This window comes from Mirounga leonina, unplaced genomic scaffold (genome assembly GCF_011800145.1).
Source record: "Mirounga leonina isolate KUSES-001 unplaced genomic scaffold, KU_Mleo_1.0 Mir_126, whole genome shotgun sequence".
Lineage (NCBI taxonomy): Eukaryota > Metazoa > Chordata > Mammalia > Carnivora > Phocidae > Mirounga > Mirounga leonina.
Window position 1 is genome coordinate 2,361,411 of NW_023270314.1, and position 17,655 is coordinate 2,379,065.

General features: G+C 35.7%; 1 protein-coding gene across 1 annotated transcript in view; it reads right to left on the reverse strand.

Annotated features, from left to right (window-relative positions):
- Positions 1-8,944: 8,944 nt before the first annotated feature.
- Positions 8,945-17,655, reverse strand: part of PTPRQ (protein tyrosine phosphatase receptor type Q) — a 200,353-nt gene continuing 191,642 nt past the window's right edge. Inside the window, exons 43-45 of the mRNA XM_035002069.1 lie at positions 15,006-15,141; positions 9,855-9,978; positions 8,945-9,613 (exon numbers count right to left, since the gene is read on the reverse strand). Coding sequence (XP_034857960.1) covers positions 9,576-9,613; positions 9,855-9,978; positions 15,006-15,141 — 298 coding nt within the window. The 3' untranslated portion in view covers positions 8,945-9,575. The remainder of the gene's footprint in view (positions 9,614-9,854; positions 9,979-15,005; positions 15,142-17,655) is intronic.

Below are 17,655 nucleotides of genomic sequence, written 5' to 3' on the forward strand. Positions count from 1 at the left end.
CATCTCTAGGAATGCATCCATTTCTTCCAGATTATCTAATTTGCTGGCATATAGTTGCTCATAATATGTTCTTACAATTGTTTGTATTTCTTTGGTGTTGGTTGTGATCTCTCCTCTTTCATTCATGATTTTATTTATTTGGGTTATTTCTCTCTCTCTCTCTCTTTTTTTTTTTTTTTGATAAGTCTGGCCAGGGGTTTATCAATCTTGTTAATTCTTTCAAAGAACCAGCTCCTAGTTTTGTTGATCTGTTCTACTGTTCTTTTGGTTTCTATTTCATTGATTTCTGCTCTGATCTTTATTATTTCTCTTCTCCTGCTGGGCTTAGGCTTTATTTGCTGTTCTTTCTCCCGCTCCTTTAGGTGTAGGGTTAGGTTGTGTATTTGAGACCTTTCTTGTTTCTTGAGAAAGGCTTGTATTGCTATATACCTCTTAGGACCGCCTTTGCTGCATCCCAAAGATTTTGAACTGTTGTGTTTTTATTTTCATTGGTTTCCATGAATTTTTTTAATTCTTCTTTAATTTCCTGGTTGACCCATTCATTCTTTAGTAGGATGCTCTTTAGCCTCCATGTATTTGAGTTCTTTCCAACTTTCCTCTTGTGATTGAATTCTAGTTTCAAAGCATTGTGGTCTGAAAATATGCAGGGAATGATCCCAATCTTTTGGTACTGGTTGAGATCTCATTTGTGACCTAGGATGTGATCTATTCTGGAAAATGTTCCATGGGGACTAGAGAAGAATGTATTCTGTTGCTTTGGGATGGAATGTTCTGAATATATCTGTGAAGTCCATTTGGTCCAGTATATCATTTAAAGTCTTTATTTCCTTGTTGATCTTTTGCTTAGATGATCTGTCAATTTCAGTGAGGGGGGTGGTAAAGTCCCCTACTATTATTGTATTGTTGTTGATGTGTTTCTTTGCTTTTGTTATTAATTGCCTTATATAATTGGCTGCTCCCATGTTAGGGGCATATTTACAGTTGTTGGATCTTCTTGTTGGATAGACCCTTTAAGTAGGATATAGTGTCCTTCCTCATCTCTTATTATAGTCTTTGGTTTAAAATCTAATTTGTCTGATATAAGGATTGCCACCCCAGCTTTCTTTTGGTGTCCATTAGGATGGTAAATGGTTTTCCACCCCCTCACTTTCAATCTGGGGGTGTCTTTGGGTCTAAAATGAGTCTCTTGGAGACAGCATATTGATGGGTCTTGTTTTTTTTATCCAATCTGATACCCTGTGTCTTTTGATTGGGGCATTTAGCCCATTTACATTCAGGGTTACTATTGAAAGATAGGAATTTAGTGCCATTGTATTGCCTGTAAGGTGACTGTTACTGTATATTGTCTGTGTTCCTTTCTGGTCTATGTTGCTTTTAGGCTCTCTCTTTGCTTAGAGGACCCCTTTCAATATTTCTTGTAGGGCTGGTTTCATGTTTGCAAATTCCTTTAGTTTTTGTTTGTCCTGGAAGCTTTTTATCTCTCCTTCTATTTTCAATGATAGTCTAGCTGTATATAGTATTCTTGGCTGTATATTTTTCTCATTTAGTGCTCTGAATATATCCTGCCAGTCCTTTCTGGCCTGCCAGATCTCTGTGGATAGGTCTGTTGCCAGTCTAATGTTTCTACAATTGTAGGTTACAGACCTCTTGTCTCTAGCTGCTTTCAGGATTTTCGCTTTGTCTCTGAGACTCGTAAGTTTTATTATTAGATGTCAGGGTGTTGACCTATTTTTATTGATTTTGAGGGGGGTTCTCTGTGCCTCCTGGGTTTTGATGCCTGTTTCCTTCCCCAAATTAGGGAAGTTCTCTGCTATAATTTGCTCCAATATACCTTCTGCCCCTCTCTTTCTTCTTCTTCTGGGATCCCAATTATTCTAATATTGTTTCATCTTATGGTATCACTTATCTCTTGAATTCTGCCCTCGTGATCCAGTAGTTGTTTATCTCTTTTTTTCTCAATGTCTTTATTTTCCCTCATTTGGTCTTCTATATCACTAATTCTCTCTTCTGCCTCATTTATCTTAGCAGTTAGAGCCTCCATTTTTGATTGCACCTCATTAATAGGCTTTTTGATTTTGACTTGGTTAGATTTTAGTTCTTTTATTTCTCCAGAAAAGATTTCTCTAATATCTTCCATGCTTTTCTTCAAGCCAGCTAGTATCTTTAAAATCATCATTCTGAACCCTAGTTCCAACATCTTACTAATGTCCATATTGACTAGGTCCTTGGCAGTTGGTACTGCCTCTTGTTTTTTTTTTTTTTTTTTTTTGGTGATTTTTTCCATCTTGTCATTTTGTCCAGAGGAGAATAGATGAATGAAAGAACAAAATGCTAACAGGGTAACATTTTGTCCAGAGGAGAAGAGATGAATGAAAGAACAAAATGCTAACAGACCCCAGAAAAATATACACTAAAATCAGAACAGACCTGAAACCAGGGGAAAAGAAAGGGAAAGAAAGAAAAAAGGAAAAAAGAAAAAGAGATAAAAAAAAAAAAAAACAGAATATGATCAAATATGATCAGGCTGGTGCATAGATCAGTGCCACACACTGGATTTTGGGCATCTTTTGGTCTGTTAGAAGAAAGTGCCTCCCAAAATTTTAAAGAAAGAAAAACTTATGTATGTACAAAAATAAGGGTAAATATGATGAAGGGATGGAATATGACTGTAAAGATGAAAATTATAAAGGATTTTATAAAAGGAATTGATAAGATAAGTTGGGTGAAAAAAGAAAGAAGATTTAAGAAAAAAAAAAGGGGGAGAGAATGTGATCAGGCAGGAAACTAGAACAAAGCCATACACTAGAGATTTAGGGTATATTTTGTCTGTTAGAAGAAACTATCCCAAAATTTTAAAGAGAGAACAACTTATATATATATACCAAAAGTGAGGTTAACTACTATGAAGGGATACAATATGACTCTAAAAATGAAAAATAAAAAAAAAATTTTGAAAAAGGGATTGATAAGATGTTGGTTGAAAAAGGGAAAAAGAAAAATTCAAAAAAAAAAAAAGAAAAGAAAAAAAAGAAAATCAAAAAAACTAACTTTGAAAGACTAAAGAATCATGGGAAAAAAGCCATGAATTCTATGTGCAGTATTCCTCTAGTGCTGGCATTCTGCTGTTCTCATTGATCGGTAAACTTGGTCTTAGCTGGCTGTTCTTGCTGATCTTCTGGGGGAGGGGCCTGTTGCCGTGGTTCCCAAATGTCTTTGCCAGAGGTGGAATTGTCCCGCCCTTGCAGGGGGCCGGGCTAAGTAATCTGCTTGGGTTTGCTCTCGGGAGCTTTTGTTCCCTGCAAGCTTTCCGTTCAGCTTTGGAGGATGAGAGTAAAAATGGCAGCCTCCCAATCACTGCCCTGAAGGAGCCAAGAACTCAGGGCCCCACTCCTCAGTGTGCCCCCAGAGAAAAGCAGTCAATCACTCCCGTCTCCCTGGTCTCCGTCCGCACTCCGTGCTCACCCAGCCTATGATCGAGTGTTTCTATCTCTGGCACATGACCCCCTGTGGAGTCTCCAAACCCAGCAGATCCCTGCAGTGCACTCCCGTGCTGCTCCTCCTAGGGGAGGAAGGGGAGTCTCCCCGGACCTGCCGCTTGTTGGGGTCCCTGCTGGAGGGGCAGTGGCCCGACTGTGCCGTGGATCACGGTTTATGGCAACCCCAAGCTGAGAGCCTGCTCCTCGGCTCCATCTTTGCAGCCAGCTTCCCCACTCTGATACCTGGGAGCTCTGCCGCACTCAGGCACCCCCGGTCTTTCTGTGACCCCGAGGGTCCTGAGACCACACTGTCGCAGCGAGGGTTCCACCCCCTGCTTAGCCACTAGAGTGATGTCCCTCAGCGGAGCCAACTTCTAAAAGTTCCCATTTTGTGCTCTGTGGCTCTATCACTTGCTGGTAGCAGCCGACAGAGGCCCCGTCCCCCACCGCCTATCTTCCCAAATATCACCTTGGATTCACTTCTCCGCACATCCTGACTTCCAGAAAGTGGTCGCTTTTCCGTTCAGAGAGTTGCTGCTATTCTTTTCTCCGATCTCCTGTTGAGTTCGTAGGTGTTCAGAATGGTTTGATCCCTATCTAGCTGAATTCCTGGGGCCAGATGAAATTTAGGTCTCTTACTCCTCTGCCATCTTGCTCTTCCCCCTTAATAGTGTCTTTTGAAGAGCAGGTTATAATTTTGATGAAGAACAATTTATTAATTTTTATGTTATATTTCATTTTTGTACTCTAAGAAATCTTTGCCTATCCCAAGGTAATAAGGATTTTCTTAGTTTCTTTTCTATAAGCTTTATAGTTTTAATGATTTTATTTAGGTCTGTATTACATTTCAATTTAATTTTTCTATTTGTTAAATGATATGGAGATAAAAATTCATGTTTTTCCAAATGGACATTCAGTTGTTCCAACACTATCTATTGGAAAGACATTCTTTTTCCCATTGAATTATCTTGTCATCGTTGTTGAAAAACAATTGGCCATATATGTGTGGATTTATTTTTTGACTTTCTATTTTTTCTTTTAATGAGTACACTATATATCTATAGTGTAAATCATTAAACTGTGTTCTATTTAAAATTTATTTTCACTATTCTAGGTCTTTGCATCATTTCTATATAATTGCAAAACCAGCTTATCAATTTCTAGAAAAGAAAAGCCTTATGGGATTAAGATTGAAATTCCAGGGGCACCTGGGTGGCACAGTTAGGCATAGGAAACTTGGTTTTAGCTCAGGTCATGATCTCAGGTTTGTGAGACTGAGCCCTGTGTCAGGCTCCACACTTAGCATGGAGTCTGCTTGAGATTCTCTCTCTTTCTCTCCTTCTGCCTATCTCACTCATGCTGTCTTTCTCTCTTTCTCTTTCTAAAATAGATTAAAAAAATCTTAAAAAAAGATTGATATTCCATTGAATCTATAGATCAATAGAACTGATATCTTAGCAAATTGATTGATATTCCATTGAATCTATAGATCAATAGAACTGATATCTTAGCAAATTGAGTTTTTGAGTTCATGGACATGCATTTAAAAAATAATTTGAATATTCTTTAATTCTTCACATCAATATCATTTCTGGTATACAGATCCTGTACATACTTTTTAAATTTATTCTTAAGCATGTTTATAGATGCTATTGTTAATGGCATTTTTAATTAAATTTTCAGTTGTTCATTGATCATATGTAGAAATAAAATTGATCTTTGTATCTTGATCTTATATCCTGTAACCTTTTTAAAGTTACTTATCATACTTAGCAGCTTTTTAAAAAATAGATTTCTCAAGGATTTCCTCACACGATTATACCTTCTACTCACATAGACAGTTTTGTTTCTTCCTTTACAAGCCTTATCTCTTTTATTTCTTTTTCTTGCTTATTGTAATGGCTAGGAACACCCGTACAATGTTGAATAGAAGTTGTGAGAGTAGGTATTTTTGCCTTTTTCTTGATCTTAGGGTGAAGGCCTTCAATGTTTCACTATTAAGTATGACATTAGCTCTAGCTTTTTTGTAGTTGCCCTTAATCAGTTTTAGGAGATACTTTCAGCACTTTGAATATGTCATTGCATTGTCTATTGGCTTACATTATTTCTGAATAGAAGCCAGCATATTTTCTTATCTTTGAACCCCTGAATGGGGTCTCTTATTTTCTTTGTTGCCTTTAAAATTTCTATCTTTATCCTCCACTCTCAGTAACTTGATTATGATATGCAGCTCCCACTCTTACTAAACATGGTCTCTGGCACAGCAATTAAACTTTGATTATATTTACCTGTAATATGGGACTCCACAGATCTTAAAGGATTTTGTAAGGATTACTTGGGATGATGTAGGGTGCCTGGGTGGCTCAGTTGGTTAAGCGACTGCCTTCGGCTCAGGTCATGATCCTGGAGTCCCTGGATCGAGTCCCGCATTGGGCTCCCTGCTTAGCAGGGAGTTTGCTTCTCCCTCTGACCCTCCCCCCTCTTGTGCTCTCTCTCTCTCTGTCTCAAATAAATAAATAAAATCTTTAAAAAAAAAAAGGATTACTTGGGATGATGTATATAAAAGTATTCTAAAAAGTTTAAAATTTACTACAATGACTTCCTAATCCAAGTATATTTGCAGTGAAAATTAAAATAGAAACATAGTATTGTTAACAGGAGAATAATGAATGTTGTTACCTTGTATTAAGTTACAGTTTTGTTTTCAAATGACTGTATTGCAGACACTGATTCAGAATATCCAGTTGAAACGTCCAAAATCAAAATTTCCTTGACTTGTTTTCCAAATCACATTTTATGTTATTTGTGCACATCTCTATCTATTCATTTTAGTCCTTTAGAAATTCCTTGAGAATGCTCAAATCATTCAGGAAAAAAACATCAGCTGTCTTATTTAGCAGAAGTCAATATAACTGCCATAATTTTCAATAAGTGCATGTGAAACATACACAGTGTATGACATACAAATATGGCACCAATACTGAAAGTATAATACAACCTAAAAATGAAATGCATTATGTTACTGATAAACATTACACACTGACCAGTCTGGGTAAAAGATTAACTTTGCAGAGTTCATTGTACTTTTATGAAACACTTTCATATGCACAATCTAATCTATTCCTCAGAACATCTTCATGAGCTGGTAAGTGTAAGACTCCTGCTTCCACATGAAAACTCTATGTATAGTTATTTATGAAGTCATTTAACATGAAATATTACTTGTCCTAAAAAGGCAATCTGTTTTGCCATGATTATGCTTTATAAACTTTTTCCCCCCATATTTTCACTTTCTCATATCATTCAGTTGAGAATTTCAGATCATTCTGTGTTCCAGGCTTCATCAAAAATTTCATGTGAGTTTTCTGTAAGTTTGCATGAAAATGGACTTGCCACAATAATGTCATGGACTTGTAGGATGAATACTTTGTTGAACTTAAATTCCATTTCTAAAATCTACTGTTTGGTACCAGATGTGGAGATTGAATCGCCATCTTTTCTATGAAGAGGGCAAGGTTTAATTAGCCTTTTTCAAAAGACTTATTATACATTTCACCTATAAACTGAAAGAAGAAAATTACGTGTTTTAAAGCAGGATGAAAGTAGAGGTGATAGCCACAGCTGCTCTCGTCTCTGGCAAACCATTCTGAGAGGCTCCAGTTTCATTTGGTTCAGATGAAACACATGTTGCTCATTTATTGTACATGTGTTTCAATGTATTTTGACAAATCTGATCTAAAAATGTTACAGATGTTCCTCATTATTCTAATTTGCACTTAGTAGCAATAGATACCGATAGAACGTGTCTATGTACCAGCTGTTTCACAATATAATTAAGAGAAAATTTAGCTATCATTAATATATGTGAGTTTCAATTCAATTTTAGGTATAGTTTTGTGATACAGCTAGTGAGCGATACACTTTCAACAGGTGTTCTAATTTTTTTCTGTAAATGAAGACAAAGCTTTTTTTTTTTAAACAGGTTTCAAATAATTTCAGGTGGACATGAAATTATTCTGATCTTAACGTCTTTTAGAGATTTGCTATTCAATGTATGACCTGAGATCAGGCAGTGGTATTATAACTTGAGTACTTACTAGAAGTGAAGAATCTCAGATCCTACCCTAGATCTACTGAAAGAGTCTGCATTTTAACACAATCCCTAGGTGATCTGTATACACATTAGAGTTTGACTAGCACTGTTTTAGAAGAGGTCTTACATTAAAACTCTGTTTTGTACACACATATATGCATACACATATGGGTCAAACCTGCAACTCTATGCTGTACACATCTGTTTATACAGATATTGTAAAGAGTGGGCTGGCCTGTAGATTGAACTGTTTATTTTCTTATTATTTAATACATTAAAAAGTAACCTCACCAAAGGCTGTCTTCCATGAATTAAAAAAACCCATATTCATAAGTCCTGGTGCACCACACTTTTTCATTGACTGATACATAAAGGAAACTGAAGAGCTTCTACTCCAACTTAAATCTTTTAGAATTCTCATTTTTTACTGTTTTCTGTAACTTTCTACAGAATAAAGTTGGTTGTGTACAATAGTGGATTTTATTATTACACTGCTTTGCCATGAAAAAACAAGAAGCAGGACTGCTTATAAGATTAAAGAATTTAATTTCTTGGGAAATAAATTTGATTTTAAAATATCTTACTACTGATGGTTACCTTGGGAAATCACTGTATGTTAATTAAATATATCATACTCTAGTACTATATTATACGTATATATAATTTACTGCATTATATTATTTAAGGTAATTATCAATTATATCTCAATATGTGATATAAAATAAAATTTATACTTAAAAGGACCTCTGAATCATGCTGCAAAGTAACTCAATTCCTTAAAATTTAATTTTATTGGCCATCACATTTCCTATATGTATATGTTAGCAGAAATAAGCATAAGGTGTAATTCTTATCATAGAAGAAATAGAATAACTGATACTATTTCATTTTATGATCCTTAATTGAAATCTATGACAAAATAATTTTATATAGTTCAAAATTACTTAGTACATTGTCACTATCTAACAAAAAGGAGGTTGAAATATGTTAAGAAAAAATCTCTAATTTGCTACAACCTGGTTAATACCTTTTTTGCAGTTCCACCAAATACACACCTTCATGATCTACCTTGGGAGATGAAAAAAGATCCTTTTATGTAATCTATTCAGAAATTTCTGTTGGTACCCCAGCAGCATATCATTAGTTTACCAGCTTGCCATACATCATACATTTCTGCCCAAGAGACCTTCCAAAACTATCAATATTAGGTTGCACAGGCATCTAATAGACAAATACTCTGATACATTTAACCATGTATTTAATGATACAGCATAGTGGTACAACTTGTCCTGAAAAAGGTACAAATGTAGACAGTACAAAGTACTCTACAGCTTCCTATGAGCAATCGCACTGTTTCATTTTTCTTTTTGTTTTTCAAACTAAAGATCACAAAGCAACTTAAATAGCCCTAAGTGTCCCTGAAGAGCTACTGTGTGTTGTATAAAGGCTGAGTAATCCCGGCCGTGTCAAGGGGTTACTGTTCAGCTGTTGGAGATCACGAGATGATATCTCAGCACTCATAAAACAGAGGATTCAAAACCCAGGGGTGTACACGGAAGTACAGAGCATTAGGACAGTCCTGGAAGTTATCCACAAGGAACGTTAACACCCTGGAGGCCAAAATAACACGACCGAATCAACATTTACAATTCTTGTTCAAGATTCGATCCAATATGTGGGGAAAATTTACCTGGAAACATTCATGCTAATCTAATGATCATTTTCTATTTGGCTCATTCCAAAAATATGGAAGACTTCAAAAATCTCTGGGATCTCTTTTCTTAAACATTTTCAATGCCTATTTATTCTGTACAAAACAAAATGACTATCCTGAATTAGCTATTTCCTAGAACTATTCCTAAAATGTCAATCCATTTAGTAAGGCACAGTAACAGAAACGTAGAGCTTTCTTTAAGGTTGTGCATTTCAATTCAGAAGAGTAAGGGGGAAATTTTGGCCCCTGGGATTTGAAAATATCTTCCAGTTGTAATCTTTGGTCTGGATATTTACATGGTGGTCTCTTCCCATTCAAGCTCAACATCACCTATAACATAAAGTAACATGTCACAAGAGAGAACTGAAATTACCAGTTCAAAAGATTTAAATGTTTCATGGCAAAAATAGAGTGCAGATACAGAGGCTATTACCCTAACTTGGATTAGAGAAGAATAATAAAAATTTGTTATGTGCATTAACCAAGCTTCTAAAACATTTTTATCATGTGGTTATTATTAAATCAATGCTCCTGGTACACTAGTAAATTGGTACACGTTGCCTCTGTTTACCTTCCATGGCATCCAAAGAGTCCATCTTCTGAAGTGCTGAATAGTTAACAAAACAGATAGGCTGATTACTTCCTTTACTTGATAAGAGATCCAGAATGCATTGGTATAAAAAGATATACTGTGCCTAGACATCAAAGAAAGAGTGTTAAATAAATGGGTGGGGTGGATTTTTAAAAATTATTTCAAAAAATTACTTTTCTTATAAAGGGAGCTATACTGTCACAGTGAAAAGTAATGCTGAATTTAAAAATGTTAGATAGCTAAGCGAGAAGCACAGAATTTACCATATATATAAATGATTTTGTACCATCTCAAACATCAGGTTTTCTAAATTCCTATGGCTTCCTGTAGCTTCAAGTTTTTGTTTTGTTTTGTTTTGTTTTTTTAATACTTAGCATTGCGAAACCCCATGCTACTTTGTTTTTGCTTGCTGTGATTATAAAAAAGTGGCAAATTAGGTTATTTAAATCTGTTTATGAATTTCCTTTTTCCTGTTAGGTCTAAATGAGTAATTTTCCTCATAAATAGTTATCTTGTTAGAATGATCAGAATGGCTATCGGAATGCAGATGAGACATTTGCTTTCATTATCTGTGAGTAAACATATCTATACACCATCAGCACGTTTAAAATATGTTCGACAATTCTGTTAATCACCTGACATTTGGCCTACTTAATGTCAAATATCTGGTCTTTATTTGTAAGTACAAGGCAGTTGATCACTGAAATATCCAAACACCCAGGTCCTGGATAAGGACTCCTAACATTTCATCTGAACGTTTAAGCTAAATTCAGTACCATCTAGGTTCTTTAAGTTTTTTCAATATAATTCAATAACCTGTTAGCATTTCTGAGTTTGGACTTTCCCAAAGGTACTTAAGTTTAAGTAATAGAAAATCACCCTCCTTTTTACACAGGAAACATAACTGATGTTAAAGGAACATAATCAAATATTTATACTATATATTACATATTATCATATACATATGTATATTGACAATTGATTTAAATAGGATGTCCTCTAAAGTGACTATCTTCAGAGCTATATATTCATATCTATTGCTACTGTATCTCAAACCCTTTTTGGAACTCCTCTACTGAAACTGGCTTCAGAAACTGTTGGTCATTATTACGAGTATTTATTTCTTCAAGAATTACAAAATGTTTCCACAAACATCTCCTCAGCAGAGTGTCAGTTCCGGGAGGACAGAACTCTGTCACATTCACTGCTCTTTTCCCATTACCTGTAATAGTGTCTGGCATGTAGTAGTTACATAACAAATGTTTGTTGACTCAGTATCATTTAATTCTCACAAGTAGCCAACCTTTACCATTTAAGGAAGGATTTCATTTGGAGAACATTCAGAAGTCATTAGGGATTAAGTTTTGTCAGTGAGTGGACGATCAAGTTACATGATCCAATTTTGGGAAGAAAGGAAGTGTCGTTATACAGTAATGAAAATCCCGTTGAAATTGCTAGTAAACTACTTCTCAAGGTAATTCTAAAAAAGTGTTTTTCAAATATATGTCACACAATGAATAACATTATTGGTAGAAATATATGGACCCGATATAATTTCTTTAAAAACAATAATCATTTGAATTGATGAGTTTGGGTAGTTTTTACAAATCACATGTGAATTTGAAGTCACATTTGATATGTGAAGCTTCAGACTGTCCGATCTCATTTTCTCCACTGGAAAGAATGATGGGTGCAAACTCTGCCAGCAGGCCAGGCTGGGCTCCACAGGGCAGGACTATATTTTCCAAGATCCCTCTGTCATGGTGTGTTATTGCCAAAGAGGCAGTGGAGGGCTCAGTTCTAGTTCCTGCCTTAGATAATCACCATACCTTAAGAATGAAACTTGTCTGATGTTTAGCTCCCTCATCCGGGAGATCATAACGCCTATGTTGTGATATTTAAAGAACTTACTATATGTAAAGTGCCTGGCAAAAAACTAGGCAACCCAAGTATATTAGCTTTTTTTTTCTTCTACCCTAAGACTTCACATCAGTAAATTTCTAGGAAAACCAGAGCAGGAAAGGGACTCATCCAGATTAACCCTTATTTGAGGGACTGGTAGCAGCTCAGGATGTTATCTCACTGAGGACTATTCTCTCAGAAAGTTCTGGAGGCTGCTATGAACTGTTTTTTGGGAGACAGTGAAAGAGCTCAAAGCTCTCTCCTGGGTCTAGGCTATGTCCCCAGAGCAGCCTTTTAGGGGTAATATATTCTGAGGTTCCCACCTCCCCACCCCTGCCCATGGCTACTGTAGGATGTGCTGAGACAGCATTCTTCATCGAAACTGCAATCATTCCCAAGTGCAACAGAGGAAAATAAGAAACCACTCTTGTGCAAGGCAATACTGGTTTGTAAGGGCTGGAGCCAAGGACTGTGGTCATTTCCCTTTTTATCATCAGAGAGAAAAGATGGTAAAGAGCAAAACTTCTGGGAAGGAAGTCAGGTCAAAGAGAGCTTCTGAGTACCAGCTTTTCAGCAAGGAGGGAATCCAGCAGAATTCTATCAGACATTTACTACATGCTGGGCATTGACCGCATGTTTGGTGCTTTAGACAGTTTCTCTTATTTAATGCTGACCATAAGTGTGTGAGAAGTATAACATGGCTATTTTACAAAAGAGAAATAACTCAAAGGGGCTAATTAAACAAGTCACAGAGCCAGGAGTTAATTAAGAAGCTGAGCTGAAATCGTAACTCAATTCTCTGACTTCAAAATTCATGCTCTTTCCATTCCCTTACCCAACTGTAACATATTGCTCGGGCTGGTTAAACAAGCACAATGTATGAAGTTTAGAGCATATATTGCATACTAAATTGTGTGAAATTATTAACAGGCATTCTTGAACACACTCTTTACAAAGTTCAGTTCCGCAAAATTATAGAGCGTGGCAAAATATTTTCAACTTTTATTACCTGAAGAGTGACTGTAGTTTCTAGAAAGAAACAAGATCCTGATCTGGCCCACCCTCTATCCTATCTAGAAGAGCCAACCAATCTTGATCAATGTCAAGAACACTGAACACTTGAGCACATGTGTAATCTAGGGACATGGGAGGAAAATGTTAGCCTTCTGTTTATTCTTATTGTTAACAAAAATAAGAAAGAATTGGGGTGTTAATAATGGTTAACAGTTGGATTGATATTGGAACCCTTATAATTGAGAACAAGCTACCTAATTTGTGGGCCCACTGCAAAATGAAAATGAGTGTTTCCTCCCTCAAAAATTATTAAAGATTTTCAAGACAGTGACAGCAAACACTAAAGTGCAGTGCCCCTTTGAGCATGGGGCCCTGTGACATTGCCCAGGCTGCACATACAGAAGTCAACCCTGGTCACAAGTTATGTTCTATTTCTGAAGTACTCCAAGGGAAGAGTGATACTTCACTCCTTTTTTCCCCTTTAGCGTATAGGGGAATGCATATGGATTACATTGCCTAGTTTTACCTAACCATCACAAAATTGCAGAGGCTTAAAAAGATTCCTACAAAGAGACCATGGATTGAAGGTAATATTTATCATGTAAGCCCAAATGAATGACAAGGAAACGGCAGGGCTGATGTTCTTTGTGTTTCTAGAATAAATTCATAGCCATCCTAGGAGGTAAAAAGAACAATAATGTAAGGAAATCTGACAAAAAGCTAGATCACTTTTTAAAAAATTATAAATAACTTAGAATATATATTTAAAATCACTATTGAAACAGAATTATCCTGTGCTATGTATCACTATCTTAATGATAATATGAAGGCATCACAATTAGTAAGATTTCAAAATACTGCTTATTTGATCTTTATCTCATGTTTTCTATTTCTCATTTTGTATATGTTTTACAATTTACATAATTTTCAATCTACATTTAAAAAATAAATATAGAGTTATTGGAGTTGAATGCTCAAACATTCTTCCTGAAAGGGTTTGTGCAGTCCACAGAGTTTAGATGTCTCTAGTCTAGAGCAGCATCTTCCTAAGAACATTAATGTTCCCCTACATGGCATTATAGATTCTGGGTCAAAAGAAATTCAAGGATTTCACAATCATGTATTTTTGGGAAATGATGCTCACAAGGGCTCAATATAACTCTCAATGTACACTCGCATAGAGGCTTTAAGAAATTCTAAGATTAGTTTAACTTCTTTTCAAACTTATTTTTAGCAAAGAACCTGTTTTCTCACACCCTTAACAACTCTGATGCTATATGAGTTTTCTAGTAGGTATTGTGGAAAACACTATTACAGCAGATCTATATATTTACTGTGAGAAAACTTCCATTTGAAGAGTATAGAAATATCAATCCAAATATACAGAGAGAAACATCTTACATATTATAGTTAGACACTCTTGGTTTAAATTTTGGTTCTCAAACATTAATTGTATAATGTTGAAATATCACTTAAATTCTTTGAATGGAACATCTGCTTCTTTATTTGTAAAGCAAAGCCAATAATACCTAGTCTGGTGATTAGTTTTATTGATACTGCTTTACAAACAAAGGATTAAATACGATAATACATATAAAGGATTATTATAGAAGATGGAACTCACTAGACACTCAATATAAGGTTTTTAGTCTCACTACCACTATACTATGTGATTTTTTTAATGAAGAAAAATCTCTATATTTTATAAATGTTTTTGCCTTTAAACCAAAACAATGAAGCAAAAAACTCCCAGGGAGTTAGTTGATAAGATGCTATGACAATTGTTATTAGTATACAACAGGGATAAATATGGACAAGAGAAATACATAGAACCCCATAACAGTCAATATTTCCAAATATAACTTTTCCAAATATAACATTCAGCATGTTTATAAAAGAAATTGATTTGATGCATTTCCTGAGCTTCCCACATTTGCCAAACACTAAAGACCCCAATTTCTGAAATACTTTCTATATGCCTATCAGTATAAATGAGCTAGGATGAGCAGTCACTAACAGTGCTGAGGGGTGACTGTGCCTCGTGGAATGTGCTTCCCCAAACCCTTCCCCTCTAGGAGGTTTATCATGTCGAAAAAGAGGGTGTCTGCTCTGCAAATAAAGTTTCAAGTCCATGCCCAACCAGACTGCTGCCATTGAGAGACTCCCTTGTAGAAATTCCAGAGCTGACATTGCACAAGATGTTAGATAACTTACCAGGTTCTGGACCATGCACATTCTTTCACTTCTCAGTTCTGCTACTAATCCATATATATCCACAAAATCGTGGTCATTTATATGTTGTGTTAGGTGGTCCAGAGCAATAAAAACTCCAGTTCTTCCAACTCCAGCACTGCAGGAAGAGTAAAATTATATGAATGTTGTTCAGCAGAAGTCTGTTCATGTTGATAGTGATGAAGAAAGTGAACTATGGTAGTAATAAATTCCAAACAGGTCCTTTTCTTATTTGGACGAACTTTTTTTTTTCCAGTGTCTTTAGATTTGTATTGTTACTAAGACTGTTTAGATAGATCAAGATGATTAACATTAGCACTCTATCAAATGTGTGAGGTTATGTTTTGTTTGTTTGTTTTTTACCAGTTGAACTTTTCCTCTTCTTTCATAATATTATAAGGGGTGTAGTTGGAGAAGTATAGAGAAGAATTTTAAAATAATTGTTGAAAATTCCTGGGGCGTCTGGGTGGCTCAGTCAGTTAAGTGTCTGTCTTTGGCTCAGGTCATGATCCCAGGGTCCTGGTTCCCTGCTCCCCAGGGAGTCTGCTTGTCCCTCTCCCTCTGCCCCTCCCCCAGCTCATGTTCTCTCTCGCTCGCTCTCTCTCAAATAAATAAAGTCTTTTTAAAAATTGTTGAGAATTCTTAACACCAGAAACTTTGTACTGAACATATTTTTGATTACCGATAGAAATGCTAAACATTAAAAACATCCACTATTTAGCCCTATAGCATTTTCTCTGTATTTATTGGCAATCTTTCATGTGTTCTTTTCACTTTCTTTTTAGATTTTATTTTTTACTTCTTATAGATAATAAAATTGAAAAGCTATTTCCTTTTAAGAAATTAGTTTAATACCCAGGGACAGGTATATGTTCCATAGAAACTGTGAATTGATAAACTTGACAAGATTTATGCAGAAATTCCCATTAGAAGGACAAGAATCTTGGTATTTGAATGGTTAACCTAGGAAGTAAATATAAAAAGAACAACAAAAGACATGTGGAAGGTCACTTAGTCTTACAAATGTTACTTTGAACAACATAAAAGTGCCATTTTTGTAGGTAAGAAATATCTTAGCAATATCCCGTGGTTCAACCATATAAGAAAGAATGAGCATTACAAAATAAATTCGATTTTGGCAACACATATACACATATGTTGAACAGTGTAATCTGTCATGACATCAGCCAATATACCTTGAGTGTCAGACCCTGTCCTAGGCATCTGGGGTACAGCTGTGAACAACAATACAAGGTCCCTGCACTTATGGAGCTTACTCTCTAGAGGACAGAGAAGGACAGTACACAACTAAGCAAACATGCATAGAATGTGCCCGGCAGTAATAAGTGCTATGAAGAAAGATAAATTAGGTTAGGGAGAAGGCATCTCTGATTATGTAATATTTGAAAAGAAACTTGCATGAGGGAGCACACAGTGTGGGTATTTGGGGCAGATGCACTGCAGCCCAAGGGAGTTGGGGGGAGAAGAGATTTGTTCTGTGTGTTTGAAGAAGAGCCAGGAGAGTGCAGTGGGGAGCTAAGAGGGGCAAGACATCAGAGTGTCTGATGCATGGCTGCCCTGGAATGTGAGAGGAAGAGCAGAGTCAAGGATGCCTCCAGGGTTTGGGCGCCACACAGAAGGGATCTGCCCTTTACCAAGATGGGGGATGAGAAGGAGGAGTGAGTTTGGAGATTGAATCAAGCGTTCTGTTTTAGACACATCAAATTTTCAGAGTTTTGTGGTCACTCAGGTTGTCACATCGAATTGGCAGTTAAAGGTATGTCTGAGTTGAGGTGAGAAGTTGGAGTTAGAGATAAACATTTAGTAGACAGTTTTCAATGATACTGAAAGGGAATTATTAATATGAACATACTTTTTTCTGAACTCTTTTATCCATTTCAATCACAAAGAAGGAGATTCCCTCTCTTTTTTATTATGGATTAAAGTATAGTTGACACACAATGTGACATTAGTTTCAGGTGCACAACATAGTGATTTAATAAGTTTACACGTTATGCTGTTTACTACAGTGTAGCTACTCTCTGCTCTCTGCTCTGTTTGAGGCTACAGGGCTAATATTAGGTACTTTTCTAACAGACTTTAATATCAGTGGCAGTATACATACAAGATACAGAGAAGCTGAAGGCAGCTACTTTCCATTAGAGGTTTGAATCATCAATGACCCAGCTTAAAAGCAATCACCAACTTTAGAAGCAAACTGTTACTCTATTTACACTATATACTATTCTGTTGAAAATGTTATGTATAGGGAGGGGGAAATGGAATTGGGAGGATAAAAATGACACTTTTATCTTTTGTTCTATATGCTTTTTAAATCCAAGCACTATTTAGATATTTTATAATGAGCAAGCATTTATGTATTACCCTTATAATTTAAAAAAAAAAATACATAATATTCCCAGAAAATATATAATCATTTAAATTACATAGTGAATTTTTTCCTCTAAATAAGAGTAAAAATTTGGATGGATTGATATTTTCTTGCATCGTTAACCACATTAATTATAGGATATACCTGTTAGAAAAATTATCAATTAATTATTGGAATTATTATAATTAGTAATGTATTAATTAATAATGTGACTAAGATACTGTTACTTAAATTTTTTTA